At 47.1% G+C, this 16,784-nt stretch overlaps 1 protein-coding gene across 2 annotated transcripts in view; it reads left to right on the plus strand.

Annotated features, from left to right (window-relative positions):
- Positions 1-867: 867 nt before the first annotated feature.
- Positions 868-16,784, plus strand: part of LOC116468468 (cytochrome b5) — a 38,885-nt gene continuing 22,968 nt past the window's right edge. The window contains exon 1 of one of the 2 annotated variants that reach the window (XR_004248063.1): positions 868-1,106. Coding sequence is in view for 1 of the 2 variants with exons in the window: in XM_032152061.2 (XP_032007952.1) it covers positions 978-1,106 (129 nt within the window). In the remaining variant the exon portion in view is untranslated. The remainder of the gene's footprint in view (positions 1,107-16,784) is intronic. The other variant, XM_032152061.2, reaches the window with a different exon arrangement.

Raw genomic sequence — 16,784 nt, forward strand, 5'->3', positions numbered from 1 at the left:
TTTTTTCTCCTTCAAACATTTGTAGCTCTTCGTATGTGGTATTTCCCCTGTGTCAGAAGGGAAAGAGGGTGCCCTTTGGGGAGGTTCTCTTCCAGACTCCTAGAAGAGAATCTGATTTACCTTAAATGCACAAACAAGGCCTTGCCATGTCACTGGCCAACCGCAGACAAACTACTTCCGTCACAGAAATAATTTGGACACTTTTGCTTTTTAAGGAAAAGATGATTTCCCTGGATTTTTTTTCCTGTGAGGACGAGGCATTCCAAAACCCCAGCGGGGTCACGCACAGTTCGCCAACTTTATTTTTTGTGGGGGCAGCGCATTTGCTTCCCGAACTGAGTTGCAAAACCATTTTCTAGCGCGCACGGGGCTTTCATCTCTTAGATGCATGCGAAGGGCTTCCCGAGATGCCCCCTTTATGGACTTGGCCATCGCTACTTTTGTTACAAATTAACGTCTGGGACTCGGACTGCTGCCAATAGAAAACTCCCGCGATTCGCTGCCTAGGTCGCCGCCCTCACAAGACTGGACTCTGCACAGGCCATCCACGCCCGTTGGTGCACCTCGCTCTCTTGCACGCTTAGCCCACAGGGACGCCCCCGACCTCCCACCTCCGCCCTAGCCACAGTGCGTCCCGCCCTTCTGCGCAGACTCCGTGGCGTCCTGTCCAGCCCTCCACGCGGTGCCGCAGCCGAGAGATTGTGAAGGGCACCTCCAACAGCCAATTAACACCCGCACACTGGGCGGGACCACGCTTGGGCAGGCGGTGGGGGTCGACCGAAGGCGGGGACTTTTGAGTGACAAGGATGATGGCCAACCGTCGGAGGTCTTTCTACTGCGCCCCGCCCCTGAGCCGGCGCCCAGCCCCCAGTGGGGTGTCCGGAGTGGGGAATGTCCCGGGTGGAGCTGACTGAGTCGCGCGCTCTGCTCCACCCGACGGGGCTGTGTGTGCTGGGCCTGGCTCGCGGCGAACCGAGATGGCAGAGCAGTCGGACGAGGCCGTGAAGTACTACACCCTAGAGGAGATTCAGAAGCACAACCACAGCAAGAGCACCTGGCTGATCCTGCACCACAAGGTGTACGATTTGACCAAATTTCTGGAAGAGGTGAGTTGGGGATGAGCGGCTTGGGGCGCAGGGAGCGTGGGCCGGGTTTGGGGGTTCACTGGCATGACCTGTCTTTCGCGGCCCCGAGTCCGCATACATACGCCTGGGCGCGCCCCCACCGAGTTCGCTCACTTGCGCGTGTACGCCTGGGCGCGCTTCCGAGTCCGCACACCTGCGCGTGCACGCCTGGGCGCCCCCCCACCGCCCAAAGTCCGCACACCTGCGCGCGCACACCTGGGAGCGTTCCCCGAGTCCGCACACCTGTTAGTGTACACCTGGGAGCTCTCCTCGAGTCCGCACACCTGCGCGTGCTCACCTGCGCGTGCATACCTGGGAGCGCTCCCTGAGTCCGCACACCTGCGCGTGTACACCTGGGGGCGCTCCCCGAATCTGCACACCTGCGCGTGCACCCCTGGGAGCGCCCGGGCGCGGCGGCATCCTCGCTACGTGGGCCGGGGGCGCACTAGGCAGGAACTGGCAGTCGGGCCCTGCGGCGGTGCTGGAGCAGCCTTCCGGGGAGAGCGCGCGGCTATGCGGGGGATTTAAATGATCCCTTTCTCCCTTGAGTGTGAATAGAAGGGTGTCCTTCCAGGACCCGCGGCATCCCCGGAGTGGCCGGCTGGAGACCACCCACCCCGAGAGCCGCGGATCCCGCCGGAGGGACCCCGAGTGCGGAGGTCAGGTGTGGTCCGGGCCTGCGCTTCCCGTGGCATCCACTGGCCGACCTTGCGGCCGAACCCACTCGCGTTCGTGTTCACCTGGCAGAGGCCCGGTGTTAATTAACCTTTTCCAGTCACGCCTTGGCAACCAGGTGCCGTGCTTGACTCCTGAGACCGCGGTGTGTGGCTCGAGCAAGAATACAGAAAGAGGCCAGACAGAGCAGCGGACGTTTTGCTGTGGGACTCGCCCCTAACAGCTTTGGAAGGTGTAATAGGAAACGTTGGTTAACTTGAAGACATTCCTTTGATAAGATTCTTTGCATTCGATTATAATTTTTGCCGCACACGCTAAGGGGCGCTTTTGGTGATTGTCTTAGATCCTCTGGAAGTGTTTTACCACTTTTGGGGAGTCTCAATCATAAATCTTAACGCATGCTCACGCCCCTCTCCCAATAATGAGGAGGTTTAGTGATGGGAATTTTTTACATAGTCGGGGAGCAGGGAGACAAAAATAGATGCCTGGTCTGAGCCGGATCACAGTTTACATCAGAGAACTTTGGTTTTGCAGAAAATGTTAAAATCAAAAGGCCTGTTTTAAAAAATGAGGCTGGGCCAAGCATGGTGGCTAACATATGTAATCCCAGCACTTTGGGAGGCTGAGGCAGGTGGATCACTTGAGTCTAGGAGTTCGAGACCAGCTTGACCAACATGGCGAAACCCCATCTCTAACCAAAATACCAAAATTAGCCATGCCTGGCGGCACACGCCTTTAGTCCCAGCTACTTGGGAAGCTGAGACAGGAGAATCCCTTGAACCTGGGAGGCAGAGGTTGCAGTGAGCGGAAATCACACCACTTTACTCCAGCCTGGGGGACAGAGTGAGACTCTGTCTCTAAATGAATAAATAAAATTAAATCATAAGGCTGGAATTGATGTTTATTGGTAAGGTATTTCACTCTGGAGCAGTGTCCGAAGATAAAGTCGTGTTACCATTTAGTAAGGAGGGGTTTATATTAGGGAATCAGAGCTGACCTGCCCTCTCTCTCCTGCCCGGCTGCAGATCTTGTCATATAACATCAATTCTCATTAACTCTAAATGTGGAATTTTAAGATACAGTGTGTGCTTTGTCTATTTGTGTTTATAAAAAAAAGCAGCATAAGAGAATATTAGGATATTTTATATTATGAAGCATTTTCTTCTTTTCTTTGGTTTTCTCCTAAAGCGAGTTTTTTCAACCCTGACACTGTTGACATTTTGGGCCAGCCGATCTTTGTTGTGGCGTCTGTCCTGGGCATTGTAGGATGTTGAGCCACCTCCCTGAGTTCTACCCACTAGATGACCTGTACCACCACCTCCCCTGTTTTTTTTTTTTTTTTTTTGAGACAGAGTTTTGCTCTTGTGGCCCAGGCTGGAGTGCAATGGTGTGATCTCGACTCACTGCAACCTCTGCCTCCTGAATTCAACCAATTCTCCTGCCTCAGCCTCCCAAGTAGCTGGGATTACAGGTGTACACCACCACGCCCAGCTAATTTTTGTATTTTTAGTAGAGACAGGGTTTCACCGTGTTGGCCAAGTTGGTCTTGAACTGCTGACCTCAGGTGATCCACCCACCTTGGCCTCCCAAAGTGCTGGGATTACAGGCGTGAGCCACTGCTCCCAGCCCTACCTCCCCTATTTATAGCAACCCAAAATGTCTCCAGATATTGCCAGAGGTCCCCTAGGGCACATAATCTCTCCAACTCGAGAATTACTAAGGTTACTGTGCATGACTTTAGGGGTAGATTTTCAGAGACGATAATAAGGAAGTGAAGATTATTGTTAAAATGTACTGAAAACTATTTACTTTCACATTTCATTCCTGTGAGTCAGGAAAGGAGGGATTGTGCAAAAATTTTCCGAGAAAAACTGAGAGATGAGAGCAAGCTCTTGAGTGGGTAAATTAGCTGAAAACAAATTTCTTTATTTTTTCTCACTCAAAGTTTTTGTGGAGAATGCATCTCAAATAAAATGAGCAAGAGGGTGGCTGACCCCGGGAACGCTAGGAGGATGGTGTGAGTGAGGAGGCTGAGGTCTGGGAGAAACACAAGGAGTTTGGTTTTGGTCCTGTTGACTTTAAGGGGTTGGAGGGATCTTCAGGCATCGGGAGAACTGCATGCGTTTCTGCCTCCACTGTCTGCCAACATGTGGTTCTGGGAACAAGCAAGGCCACTTAGCCTTTCACTGGATTGTGTCTGCCCTCTGGGTGCCTCCCGATTCGACCTTTTATGGACGTGTTTTTCCATTTGCCGTCTTTATTATTTGCTTTGACTTTCTGTGACCATCTCTCGCTTATTGCATGTCCTGGTCATTGGCTTCCCAGCCTCCGGTAAAGCCTTTGGGAGCCTCTCTCTGGGTTCTATCTGAGATTCTAGCCAGGATTCCTTGCAGGTGACTTCCTGTGCTCCTGGGGTTACATCTCAAATAAGCTCGCTCGCTCAGAGCTCTTCAGCACACTGCCCTGCCAGGTAGTTTTTTATGAGGCTAGTCTGTTTGTCTCAAACCTACTTTTAAAACAGGAATGAGTGCAGAATGTCTCTCTCTCTTCCCCACTTGCCCGGTCCTCTTTCCTGTCTTCTATTGTTGAAAGGCTCCAGAATTTCATGAAGCCTTTGTGTGTTAACTAAAAAATATTTTATCTCACCTAAGTTACCTAAATATGAAAGATTTATCTTCCCCTTCTAACTCTCAAATGAACTTTCAGTCATTATGGGCTAGACCTTTGTTTACTGTGAGATCCCCCATCCGTATGGACAAGATTTCTCATGGCTGAGTATTTCCCCTTCTTCAGAATGTCCTAGATTTATGTGCGTGTTCATGTTGAGAAGGTGTGTGGTGAGATGGTGGAGGGATCCTGCTCTGCTGGCAGGTACGAGCCAAGAACACAGGTTGAAGCTCACAGGTGCAGCGTGTGCTCCGACCTCCTGAACTAATGGCCTCTAAAGCTGTTTTTGTCGTTTAGGAGGAGGGGTAGAAACCTAAGAGGGAAGACTGGCTTATTATTAATGGCAGTCTACATAGCAGCAGGTGCTTAGTTACTGTCTGAAACTTAAAAGATTTTAAGCTTTATTGACTACATATTTTGAACTAGATTTTTTTTTTCAATCCTGAGTTCTAGTTTTTGAGTTTATACTTGTGAAATTGAGTCTTTGCTTGATCATAGAACTTTAAGGGACAGTTCTTTGAAATGAAAACTTAGGCATTTAGGGCCAGGGGGAGAAATGTTTGCATTTCCCTTTCTGTGATTTGGGCAGCAGCATCTATTCAGTTTTTAAAAGAGGTGTGGAAGGGAGAGAGAAAGATATCCTGTAATTAACAACAGTTCCATTAGCTGTTGCTTTTGGTTCAAGTTAGTGGGTGTTTGATTTGTGAAATAGTTATTGTCCTGGAAAATTTTATAAAGCAGAATGTCTTTTTGTGAAGTTGTCTCCTCTCCCTTTACATCATAAAAATGGAAACTTGTTTCTGTAGAACATTTTCTAGTGTTCCTGGGATTCTGATGGTCTTGGACCTGAGCCTTAAATGTTCTTTACAGCATTCTGCCTCATAGAAGCTATTGGCTCCTGACTCACTTTGATTTTTGGAGTCTTAAGAGTGTCCTTTCTAGCCGGTTTTGTTGTAGGGACTTGCTCTTTGTTATTTTCTGTTGAACATGGCTGCCTGTGTTGCGTAGACCAGTGGTTCCAAGGCTTGGGGATCGAGGAAGAGAGTATGGGTGTTGAAATTCATTGCCCTTAATTTTGAAAAACATAGAACACGTATCTTTACCCTTGTTAAAGCTACCATATTTAGGGCTAAAATACTAAATGCCTTTGCTTTTTGCAAGAAAATTTGGTAGTATTCTGAATCTCATGCTACTAAAAGGCTGCAATTGGCAAATATGCCTTTGATGCATGTAAAATGGGAACATTATTATTATTTAATATATACCGTCAGGTAAATAACCCTTAGAAATTACAGAGTCTGTAGAAGGGAAATATAAAGTTATTGTTGGTAGTGTTGGTGGCTTAGGCATCTTGGGTAAAGTGGTAGCAAAACCACATCTTAGAAGGCCACCTGGGGAATGTGAACCCGTGAGTCTTTTATATATTTCTACATATATCTCTATATTTTTTGGTAACCTGTTGCTACTTTTGAAAAGACATTCCAAGAGGCAACTTTGTTTTGAAACAGTAAAGAAAACAGTAAAGAAACAGCAAATTAACTTTTGCTTTTTGATTATCTTAAAGGTTGATGAAAATTGTAAATAAGGAAGGGAAAACACATGCAAGCCAGCTTTGGTCAATCAAGGAATAAATAACATGCACAATTCTACTGAATGTGAATGTCTGGTATTCTGAAAAGTCCTCCTGGTGAAGATGGCTGATAAGTGCCTTTGTAGTTGAGTGGAGTCTGAACAACCCTGTCCCGCTGGGCATTCATGGGAAAGCATTGGGCTGGGGTTAGGAAAACTAGACCTGGTCTTAGACCTATCATGGAGGTGACCTTGGGCAAGTCAGGTATTTCTTTCAGTCACTTTCCTTGTTCTGAAGTGGGGACTATTCTGTCACTGGCATCTGCATTGGGAGAAATGATATGTGTGAGAACACTGGAAAAAATATGTAAAGAGAAGGCATTTAAGTGACTATATTTTGATTGAATTAAAATTTTAAAATAAATTGTTTTTATGTGGAAGGTCCATTTAGGAGGAACATGTCTCAGGAATTATAGTGTTAACTAGTAAACAAAATGACTCAAAATACAAATATTCACTTGAAATATAATTGTTCAGGAATGTGTGCTTTGCATGATTGGAAATCATCCCATTTCGGGAGGTTTTAAACGTACGACTTTATTGTGTAAGGGGAAAATAATACATGATCATGTTAAGGAAGTGGACAGTGTGGAAGACTGCAAAGAAGAAACTCAAAGCTACCTGGAGCTCTGCTCCCCGAAGGTGGCCAGCTTGAGCAGTTTGCACACTCGCTACTACAACACGTTGCTCGTGGATGTGCTTTACATCCATGGAAATGTGCTCTGCATGCTGCTCTGTAATCTCCCTTTTTCTCCACTAAACTAGGTGTTGAGGGACCAGTCCTGAATTTCAGTAACTCCTGTTTCCAGGCTGCCTCCTTATCGTATAGAGGGATCCTAATATACGGAATCCTCTTTCCTTCCATGTTTTTAGGTTTCCACCTGCAATTACCTCCTTATGGTAGATCTTTGTAAGTGGGATTCTTGGGTGAAAGGATGTACACTTCTACTATTTTTTTTTTTTTGAGATGGGGTCTTGCTCTGTTGCCCAGGCCGTGGTGTGATCTCAGCTCAGTGCAGCCTCGACCTCCTGGGCTCAGGTGATCCTCCCTCTGGAATAGCTGGGACCACAGACATGAGCCACCATGCCCAGCTAATTTTTGTGTTTTTTGTAGAGATGGAGTCTCTTGTTGCCCAGGCTGGTCTCGAACTCCTAGGCTCAAGTGATCTGCCCCCTTTGGCCTGCCAAAGTGCTGGGATTACAGGCATAAGCCACTCTAAATTTTGATGGATGTTACCAGAGCCCTGGGGTGGCACACCAGTGTGTGCATTTCTCGGTTCTTAGGAGTGGAGGAACTTGGTTGCGCCTCATTCACCTCCCTTCCTGAATTATTTGGCTGTGTACTTCTGTTAAAAAGGGAAATGTATGGAATAATTTTTTATCCCCTTTAGCTCATAAATTCTCTTAAAAGTGCAGCTGTGGCAAGTAATACCTTGTCTATTCTATGAAAGAATTTCATTGTCTGAAGGCTCAAAGCATCAGAAAGGTGACCGGAGGCAGCAGCTGACTACATGGGAGGCTGAGTAGCGGGCTCAGAGCCATTTTTGGAGTCTCAAGAGTGTCCTGTCTAGCAGGTTTTGTTGTAGGGACTTGCTCTTTGTTATTTTGCATTGAACATGGCTGCCTACATTGCATAGACTAGTGCTTTCCAAGGCTTGGGGATAGAGAAAGAGAGTATGGATGTTGAAATTCATTGCCCTTAATTCTGAAAAACAGAACATTTTAATCAAGTGTGCTTTCTTCCCTATTACCCTTGGACCTAGTTTTCTTGGGAACATAGTCTTGAGTGTATATAGTAACTGGGTATCTGTGCCTTTTACTGAGTTCCAACATGGGGACTGGGAGGGTGAGCTGAAGATTGGGTGGGGACAACTCAGTTCTTGCTGTTGGATAGAATCTGGCCTGTGCTGCCTGTTGGCTTAGAGCTGACGTCTCTGTGGATGATGGCAAGAAGTTACTTTCTTACATCCATAGAATTCTGTCTGTAGCAGGCCCATGACAAAATGATGGCATCTGAACCAGCACTGATGCTGAGGAGGCTCTAGAGGGGGCGAGGGATAAGGGATGTGGACTTAAGGGAAGGGGTGGGGTGATTAACAGCCTCTAGGCTCAGTTAAGGGTCCTCTCTGCCTGGCTGGTGGACACGGGAGCCTGTTTGAAATGGAATCACTTGAACTCTTCTGTAGTTGAGGGCCTCGGGAGTGTCAGTTTGTAGCTTATTTCTTTCACTGCCTGCTATTGTTTGTTCTTGGCAGACCTATTCGTCAAGCTTTGTGCAGCTGTGTCCAGAATTAGCCAGGTCACAAAATATATCCAGACTTCTTTCCCTTGTCTGCCTCAGAAAGTGTTAAGTAAATGCCATTCATTAATCATCCCCAAGTAAAGGCTATTCTTTAATCCTCCCCTTCCCAACAATCCCTAGTGAGCTAATAAGAAAAGTGATAGCAGTGGACATTGGCTGAATGTTTATGGACATTCAGTATGTGCTAGGGAGTATGCCAAGTGCTTTTTGCACATAAAACCTTATTTGCGTTTGTGCTTTTAATCTCTCTTTTTTTTTTTTTTTTTTGAGACGGAGTTTCACTCTTGTTGCCCAGGCTGGAGTGCAATGGTGCAATCTCGGCTCACTGAAACCTTCCACCTCCCAGGTTCAAGTGATTCTCCTGCCTCAGCCTCCCAAGTAGCTGGGATTACAGGCATGCACCACCATGCTGACTAATTTTGTATTTTCAGTAGAGATGAGGTTTCACCATGTTGGTCAGGTTGGTCTCAAACTCCTGACCTCAGGTGATCCACTCACCTCGGCCTCCCAAAGTGCTAAGATTACAGGTGTGAGCCACTGCACCCAGCCTGTGCTTTTAATCTTCAGAACAACCCTATGGGGTCAGTGGTGATGGTGTCCTCCCTTTCAAAGGTAAGATGGCGTGTCTTAGGGAGATTTTGCAACTTGCTCAGCAAGTCCCACAGATGATAAGGAGCAAAGCCAGGGTTTCAGTCCAGGCTGCAGGCGCTGCGGCCCAGTGTCTTCAGTGCTGAGTCTGCTGCTGAAGCTTGAGACCCAAGGAGTATTGAAGAGAACCTAGTGTAGCTTTAAAAGCAAAAGTCCATCCCACTGATACAGAGTTGCTGTCATTTGCTGGAGACCTCAATCACTGGAGGAACCAGGGAGAAAGCAAAGGGAATTTGTGATGCAAAGATCTGAACAACGCCAAAACCCTTGGAAGGTTAATGGGCAAAAGTATGCCTTTCTTTCCATCTGTTGTCAGTTTACTGTGTTGCCTTCTAGGAGGTGAAGGAAACAGCCGTTCTCGTTTCTTGTAGAGGAATTTTTAAATAGAGGGAGTCGGGGTGGAGTCTATGGCCTCAGTTTGTTCATGACCCAGATGCTGCTCTCACCTGGCAGGGGCTGAATCATCGGTGTGGTTTTGGTTTGGAAAGAGATCGTTTACGCGTGTGGTGGGTCTGTGTGAGGAGGCATGTGTTGTTTGGTAAAAGGCCTCTTAAATGACTGCCCTGGGAAGGATTGTTTAAATGGAAATCCGAGGAGGTTCCTGCTCTCATAAATCCCTCAGTGGGTCCAGCTCATCTCTCGCCCTCCCCTTCCACGTCCATATCCCCTCTGCCTCTGCCACGTGGTTGATTGCAGGGTGGTTAGAACATCTTTCTCCTCTAAGCTGAGAGCAGATGCCCTGGCGTGGCCTCTCTTGCATCTTTGCCACCTCTCATGGTGGCCACTGGGCAGTCAGTTCTCAGGATTTCATTAGTTCCATCAAATGGGTGGTGGTTTTATGAGTTTTCAGCTTGAGTAATAAATGCTATTTATTGCATTAAAAAGTGCGATTTCTAGAAGAAGCACACAAAAAGACTTCATCTTTTGGAAACAGATTGGCATTTCTCTCTTCCGTTCCTTTCAGTGGCTTCCTGCTGCATTTAGAATAAAATCGTATCCCTTTGCCCTGGTTTGGAAAGCTCTGAGTGATCTGGCCCTTACCTACCTCCCCCACCTCAGCAAATAACACTGTGTCCTCCCTGCTAATGCCCACACCTAATCACATGGACCCTTTCTCTCTGTTTCTCAAACAAGCCAAACTTGTTTTTGCCTTAAAACCTTTGCCCTGGTTTCCCCTGTGTCAGCCTTGGCCCTGTCCAGGTCTCAGCATGGTGTCCCATCCCGTTTTGCGCCTCTGCTAGCAGTGAGACCCTCCCGGCTGTGATATGCTGCCTATCTGCTGCTTTCTCCACGCGATGAGGCCTCCTGCCTGCCTGGCTGCTGTGCACCTGACCCATGTCCAGTGCCAGGAAGTCACTCTTCCGGGGATGGAGGAAGAGAGCCTGGGGGAGGAACAGACACGAGCCCCTGCTCTGTGACTATCTTATTTTACCCCCTTTTTCCACACACGCCACGTACTAGTGTCATCTCTTTTTACTCTGTAGGCCTTGGCCTGGGATTTTGTCCCTGAGGATTGCGCAGTTAGAAACTAGTGGGACTCTATTGTGAAAGTCTGGATTGTGACATAGTCTCAGAGCATGGAACACAAGAATGGCATCGAGGGAGGCTCCCAGGCAGTCAGTAGAAAGGAAGAGGAGAATTAAAGGTGAGAGGAGCACTTTGGTCTGCATTTTCCAGTCTCTTCCTGCCCAGAGACCGGGCCTCCACCTATGCCTGAGATCCTGTTCCCCTTCGCACTCACAGACGGTCCCTAAGCCACCCTGTTCCCCAGTGTAAACCAGGCCCCTCTGGGCTGCACCCCGCTGGGTTATTCTCATCAGTGTTCCTGCTGTTTTTCCTCCTTTCCTGCAAAACACACACACACACACACACACACACACACACACCCTCCTCTCCTGCAAAAACACATACTCCCTTCTCCCCTGAAACACACACACACACGCACACACACACCCCCTCACCCTCCTCTCCTGCAAAAACACATACTCCCTTCTCCCCTGAAACACACACACACACGCGCGCGTGCGCGCACACACACACACACACACCCTCCTCTCCAGCAAAAACACACATACTCCCTTCTCCCCTGAAACGCGCGCGCACGCACACACACACACACACACACACACCCTCCTCTCCTGCAAAAACACACATACACGCGCGCGCGCACACACGTGCACACATACACACACACACACACACAGCCTCCCTTGACTCTCCTGCCCCCTCCAGGATTTCCTCATTTTTCTGCTCCCCTGAATAGTAGAACCCTCTGAAATGGTTGTTAAGCCTGGTCTCCAATCCACCTCCTCCATTCCCTTTTAAACCACACCCGTTCACCACAACTTCTCTTGCCAAGGTCTCCCAGGGTGCCTCGTGTCAGCTCTCAGTTCTCCAACACAGTGGCTCAGCAGACTCTGACATAGACGCTCACCCTCCTGGGTTGCCATCCTCTCCTGGTTCCCTCCTCCCTCCACCTCCTGTCTCCTTTTCCCACTTCTCTTCTGTCTGACCTCCTTATTGGAGCGTCCCCCCTGGGGCCTGGGCTTTTCCCCTGTGGCAGGCTCACACAGTAGCATGGCTTTAATGTGCTAATGAATCCTGGATTGTCACATCTTGGCCAGAAAGACCTCTGTCCTGAACTGGCTCTTGTATCCCTGAGGCTACATCACAGTTAGATGTCCAGTAGGCATCTCACCCTAACGTGGGAAACACACCTGCTCCCTCTGCATGTCCCCATCTCAGCAGATGGCAGTTCCATTCTCCCAGCTGCTCAGGCCAAAAGCCTGGGGGTCGTACTCCTCTCTTCTCTTGCTCTCATACCCACATCCAGTCCACCAGGACATTCTGTGGGCTTAACTTTCATAATGTCAGAATCTCACCAATTTTTTACTATCTCTACTGCTGTTCCCCTGGTTGGAGCCTCTGTCTTCTCTCGCCTAGTCCCCTCCTGCCCCCGACAGCATATTCTCACCATAATACAGTGACATTTTAAAGTCAGATCGGGTCAGCCCATATACTCTGTTTAAACCCTTCAAGGGCTGATTACACTGCCCAATTTTAAGACTTAGGATATGGCTGCAGTTGTCAGGAAAGTGTAGTTCTGACAGAGGGACACATACATATGTCCACATAGCAGAATAGAGAGGCCAGAGATAGACTCACACAAAGATTTCCACCTCATTGTTGACAAAGATGGAAAAGCAATTCGATAGAGGAAGGATAGCCTTTTCAGCACATAATTCTGGAACAATTGGACATCAATAACCAAAAATATAAACCTTGACTTAAACCTCACACCTTATGCCAAAATTAACTCAGAATGGATCTTAGATATAAATATAAAATGTAAAACTTTTTTTTTTTTTTTTTGAGACAGGGTCTTACTCTGTCACTCAGGCTGGAGTGCAATGGCATGATCATGGTTCACTGCAGCCTCCACCACCTAGACTCAGGTGATTCTCCAACCTCAGCCTCTCAAGTAGCGAGGACTACAGGCGTGCACCACCACGCCCGGCTAATTTTCCTTTTTTTTTTTTTTTTTTTTTTTTTTATTGGTAGAGACAGGGTTTTGCCATGTTGCCCAGCTGCCAGCTGGTCTCAAACTTCTGAGGTTCAAGTGTTCTACCTGCCTTGGCCTCCCAAAGTGCTGGGATTACAGGCATGAGCCACTGTACCTGGCCGACATGTAAAACTTTTTAAAGTGACTTAGGATTAGGCAAAGAATTCTTAGACATAGTAGAAATGTGGTCCATTTTCAGTTCTTTGCACTGGAAGGTTATTCCCCCCAAATAACATATGGTTCCCTGCCTCACCTCCTTTGAGTACTCACTCACTGTCACCTCAACGAGGCGTATCCTGACCACCATATTTAAGCCTGGATATTACCCCAGTCCCCTGCACTCCTCAGCCCAATTATGCTGCTGAGTTTTTCCCCTGTAGCATGTATTACCTTGTAACATACGGTATAATTTACTCATTTATTAGTTTTTGCTTCTCTGTGTCCTTCCACTAGAAATGTATGCTCTGTGAATGCAGGACTTTTTCTCTTGTATTCACTGATAAATCCAGTTCTTAGAACAATGCTGGCGCATAGAAAGGACTAAATAATTATTTATTGATTGAATAAGAATTAAAAGTTTATAAAATACTAGAAAGCTGATGTGGAATGGCTGTTGGGTGACATTGAATAATTTTCTGATTATTTGTTTCTCCTCTGTCTCACCTGCATATTTCACCTGAGTTTATTTTGATTAAACATGAAAGAGAGGCCTAGTTATGTGGTATTGAGAGAAAAAAAAAGAGAGAGATGGGCACATACCACTGTCAATCTTGCTTTCTTTCCACCTCTGGGCTCAGCGTAGGCTATTCTATTATCTCTTCTTTTGTTTTTATTCATTATTTATTATTTATTTTTGAGACGGAGTCTCACTCTGTTGCCCAGGCTGGAGTGCAGTGGCACGATCTCGGCTCACTGCAACCTCTGCCTCCCGAGTTCAAGCAGTTCTCCCTGCCTCAGCCTCCTGAGTAGCTGGGATTACAGGTGACTGACACCATGCCCGGCTAATTTTTGTATTTTTTAGTAGAGACGGGGTTTTGCCTTGTTGGCCAGGCTGATCTCAAACTCCTGACCTCAGGTGATCTGCCTGCCTTGGCCTCACAAAGTGCTGGGGTTATAGCGTGAACCACCGCGCCCGGCCTTGTCTCATCTTTTGGCCATTCCAGCTTAAGATAGATCGTAGTTAGAGTAACAGTCTCTCTTAGGTCATCACTCATCTACCACTGGGCCTCCAGTTTTGGTGGCTCGCGTATTCCTCTGAGGACATTGGGTTGCATTGAGTTACAAAGCAGGAGGTAAGCTGTGGCAGCTCTGGGCCTGGCAGGACTGGTGCCACAGTGCCTTCCTGCTCTTGTCCCTCAGAAGCAGGCCTGTCCCTGGTCCTTCTCTGTATCCCAAGGTCGTCATGTCAGAATTGGTGGCTTATGTACTCTTCAGAGATTAGAGGAAGAGTTAGCACACCTGCTTTATTTTATCCGATTAGACAAGTGTAGTAATGGTAGAAGTTGAAATATTGGTCAGGGCATAGTGACCAAAATTTGGTTCCCAGTATGTTTTAGACCAAACATTTACTAATTCAGTTCTAAAAGTAATTAAGAAGAATTTTGTTTCTCTTTTTCAAGAAGAGGAAATTCTAACAGCATTCTGCAGGATGCTTGCCGGCTCACAGGCTGTGTATAAGACCTGTCTGCCCTTGGCCTAACTAACCTTTAAGAACCATCTCATGTAGAAATGTCTATTATTTTTATCATAGGATGTTTCTATGAATGTGTGCCATTTGGGTCTGTGGTTCAGTAGAATCCAGCCAGTTGATTAAATCCAGAGAAAACTTTTGAAGATGAAGGAGATGTGGTGAGAAGGGGGTCCCTTGGGTTTGGTGCTGGAATTGGCCTTCAGCAATTTACAAAGGCCAGGAACTGTGCCAGGGACTATACACAGTCTCTGTGGCAATATGAAATGGGGATGGGGAAGAAGGGAAAGTGAATTGATCTTTCTCGAACATCTCTTACTTGCCAAGGAGTCTACTAATTAATTCACTTAATCTTGCAGATGGGTAGCTGCCAGATAGACTGTGCCTGAGGGACTCAGGAATCATCTGAACTTAGACCCCTGTTAGCAGATCTCAGGAAAGTGGCTCTCCTCTCAGTACACACAGTGGTCAGGAGACCTGGTGTGGAGTCAGGCGGCCTGCGTTCATTTCCCAGGGCCTCCCCTAACTGGCTCCGTCACCTCTGTCTGTAAAGTGGGGATGGTAATGGTAATGCCTGCCTCTTGGGCTTGTGAGCTTTGGAAGGGTCCACACAAGTGCTCAGAACACTTCCCTGTACACAGTGAGCATTTGTTAAATGTTACCCACTGATATTCATCATTATTTGTCACTAGACTTTTTCCCTGGCTGCTAGAGTGGAAAGGAAAGAAATTGAAGGCATTTGTTGAGGCTGTGAAATGCGGAGATCTTCGGCAGAAACTCCAGGTGCTCTCTTCCCGTCTGGGCTTTCTGGGTTAATTTCTCACTGGAGACCCAAGCCCTCACCTGAGCCATATAAAGTTACCCCTGTATCCTCCATGACACCATTGTGTTCTGCCTCAGGGCCTCTATGTGTCTACGTCCTGGGCTTGGGATGCCTCCCCTTGCTCACCTGATGAGCTCCTGCTGAAATGTTCACACAGAGTCTAAGCGTTGCCTCTTGAGTGACCCCTCCTGGGCCCTTTCTCTGCCTCACACTCCTGGGAGAGTTAATCCCGCCATCTTTTGTGCCATGACTCCTGCACCTGATGCTCACCACATTTAGCTATTTGTTTACATGTCAGTTTCCTTACTAGACTCTAACTTCTTGAGGGTGGGGCCATGACTTTGCCATTTTGCTAGCAACAGATCATGGCTTGGCATTCATCAGATGTTTGAATGAGTTTGTGGGTCCCATAGGCAAGCTGGGTGACTGCCAGAGGGACCTCTTTAGTTTCATGCCATGACCTTCAAGGTGAAATGGGAAGTAATTCCAACAAGGCTTGTGGGGATTCAGCAAGAGGGTGGATATGAAGCCGCGAGTTGTGCCCCATGCAGATGCTGGCCCCTCCACAGAGTCCACAGTGGAGCAGGACAGAAGTCTGATTAACTCAAACCAACTTTGAGGCCATCATCCTTTCCCGTCTTAGAAAAACAGCATCCAGAAATGATAGGAAACGTTTGGTCAGGGCATCTTGTTATCTTATTCTAAATCTTGCATCAATTGTTCATTCTCCAAACTCTTTTGAATTGTTTCCATTTTTGGCTTAACTATTGCAGATAAGCTCTTTAAATAAGGTTGTTTTTGCCTAGTCGTTGTTTATGGACAATCTCTGTACTCCACCTTTTTTGGTAGTGTTAAGCATTTGGAATGAAAGATCCTGTTTAAAACTCCAGAATGGATGGACTTTAGTCACTTAGCATTGCATTTAGGTGAAAAGGGTTTTTTGTCATGGTTGTCTTTCTGAACATCTCTTACTTGCCAAGGAGTCTACTAATTAATTATATGACTTAATCCTGCAGATGGGTAGCTGCCAGATAGACTGTGCCTGAGGGACACAGGAGTCATCTGGACTTAGACCCCTTTTAGCAGATCTCAGGAAAGTGGCTCTCCTGTCAGTACATACAGTGGTTAGGAGACCTGGTGTGGAGTCAGGTGGCCTGCGTTCATTCCCCTGGGTTCAGTTCATTTTTGCTTGGTTATGCAAACCCTCTGAAGGCATGACTTTGACCTGCTGCAGATTGTCATATTGTAGTGTCGTTTTGCATACGCTTTTGACTGTTTAATAGGGACAACCTTGTAGTCAGGTGGAACCCTGACAGAAGGGTGTGTGTGTGTGTGTGTGTGTGTGTGTGTGTGTGTGTGTTCTGAATATTTTGTACTTGGTAAGGCCCAGAAAGGCAGGGCAGATGACAAAATTTCTTGAGGTTTAGAAGTCTGTGAAATTTTCTCCCAAATTCTCAAAAGGGAAATTTATGAAGAAACTTTATTTTTAAGACATCTTTTTATATTTAAAGATACTTTGTTCAGAAATGTAAAAATAGTCATTTTATTTGCATGTTCAGAAAAAAAGGTGGGGGGAACTGAACTCTCAAAGTCAGAAAGCAGGGTTCCCGCCCCAGCTCCCTTGTGAGCTATCAGTGTGGTACTGGGCTTCATTCCTCTGCGTCCCA

Source organism: Hylobates moloch, unplaced genomic scaffold (genome assembly GCF_009828535.3).
Source record: "Hylobates moloch isolate HMO894 unplaced genomic scaffold, HMol_V3 SCAFFOLD_5, whole genome shotgun sequence".
In the NCBI taxonomy this organism is placed as follows: Eukaryota; Metazoa; Chordata; class Mammalia; order Primates; family Hylobatidae; genus Hylobates; species Hylobates moloch.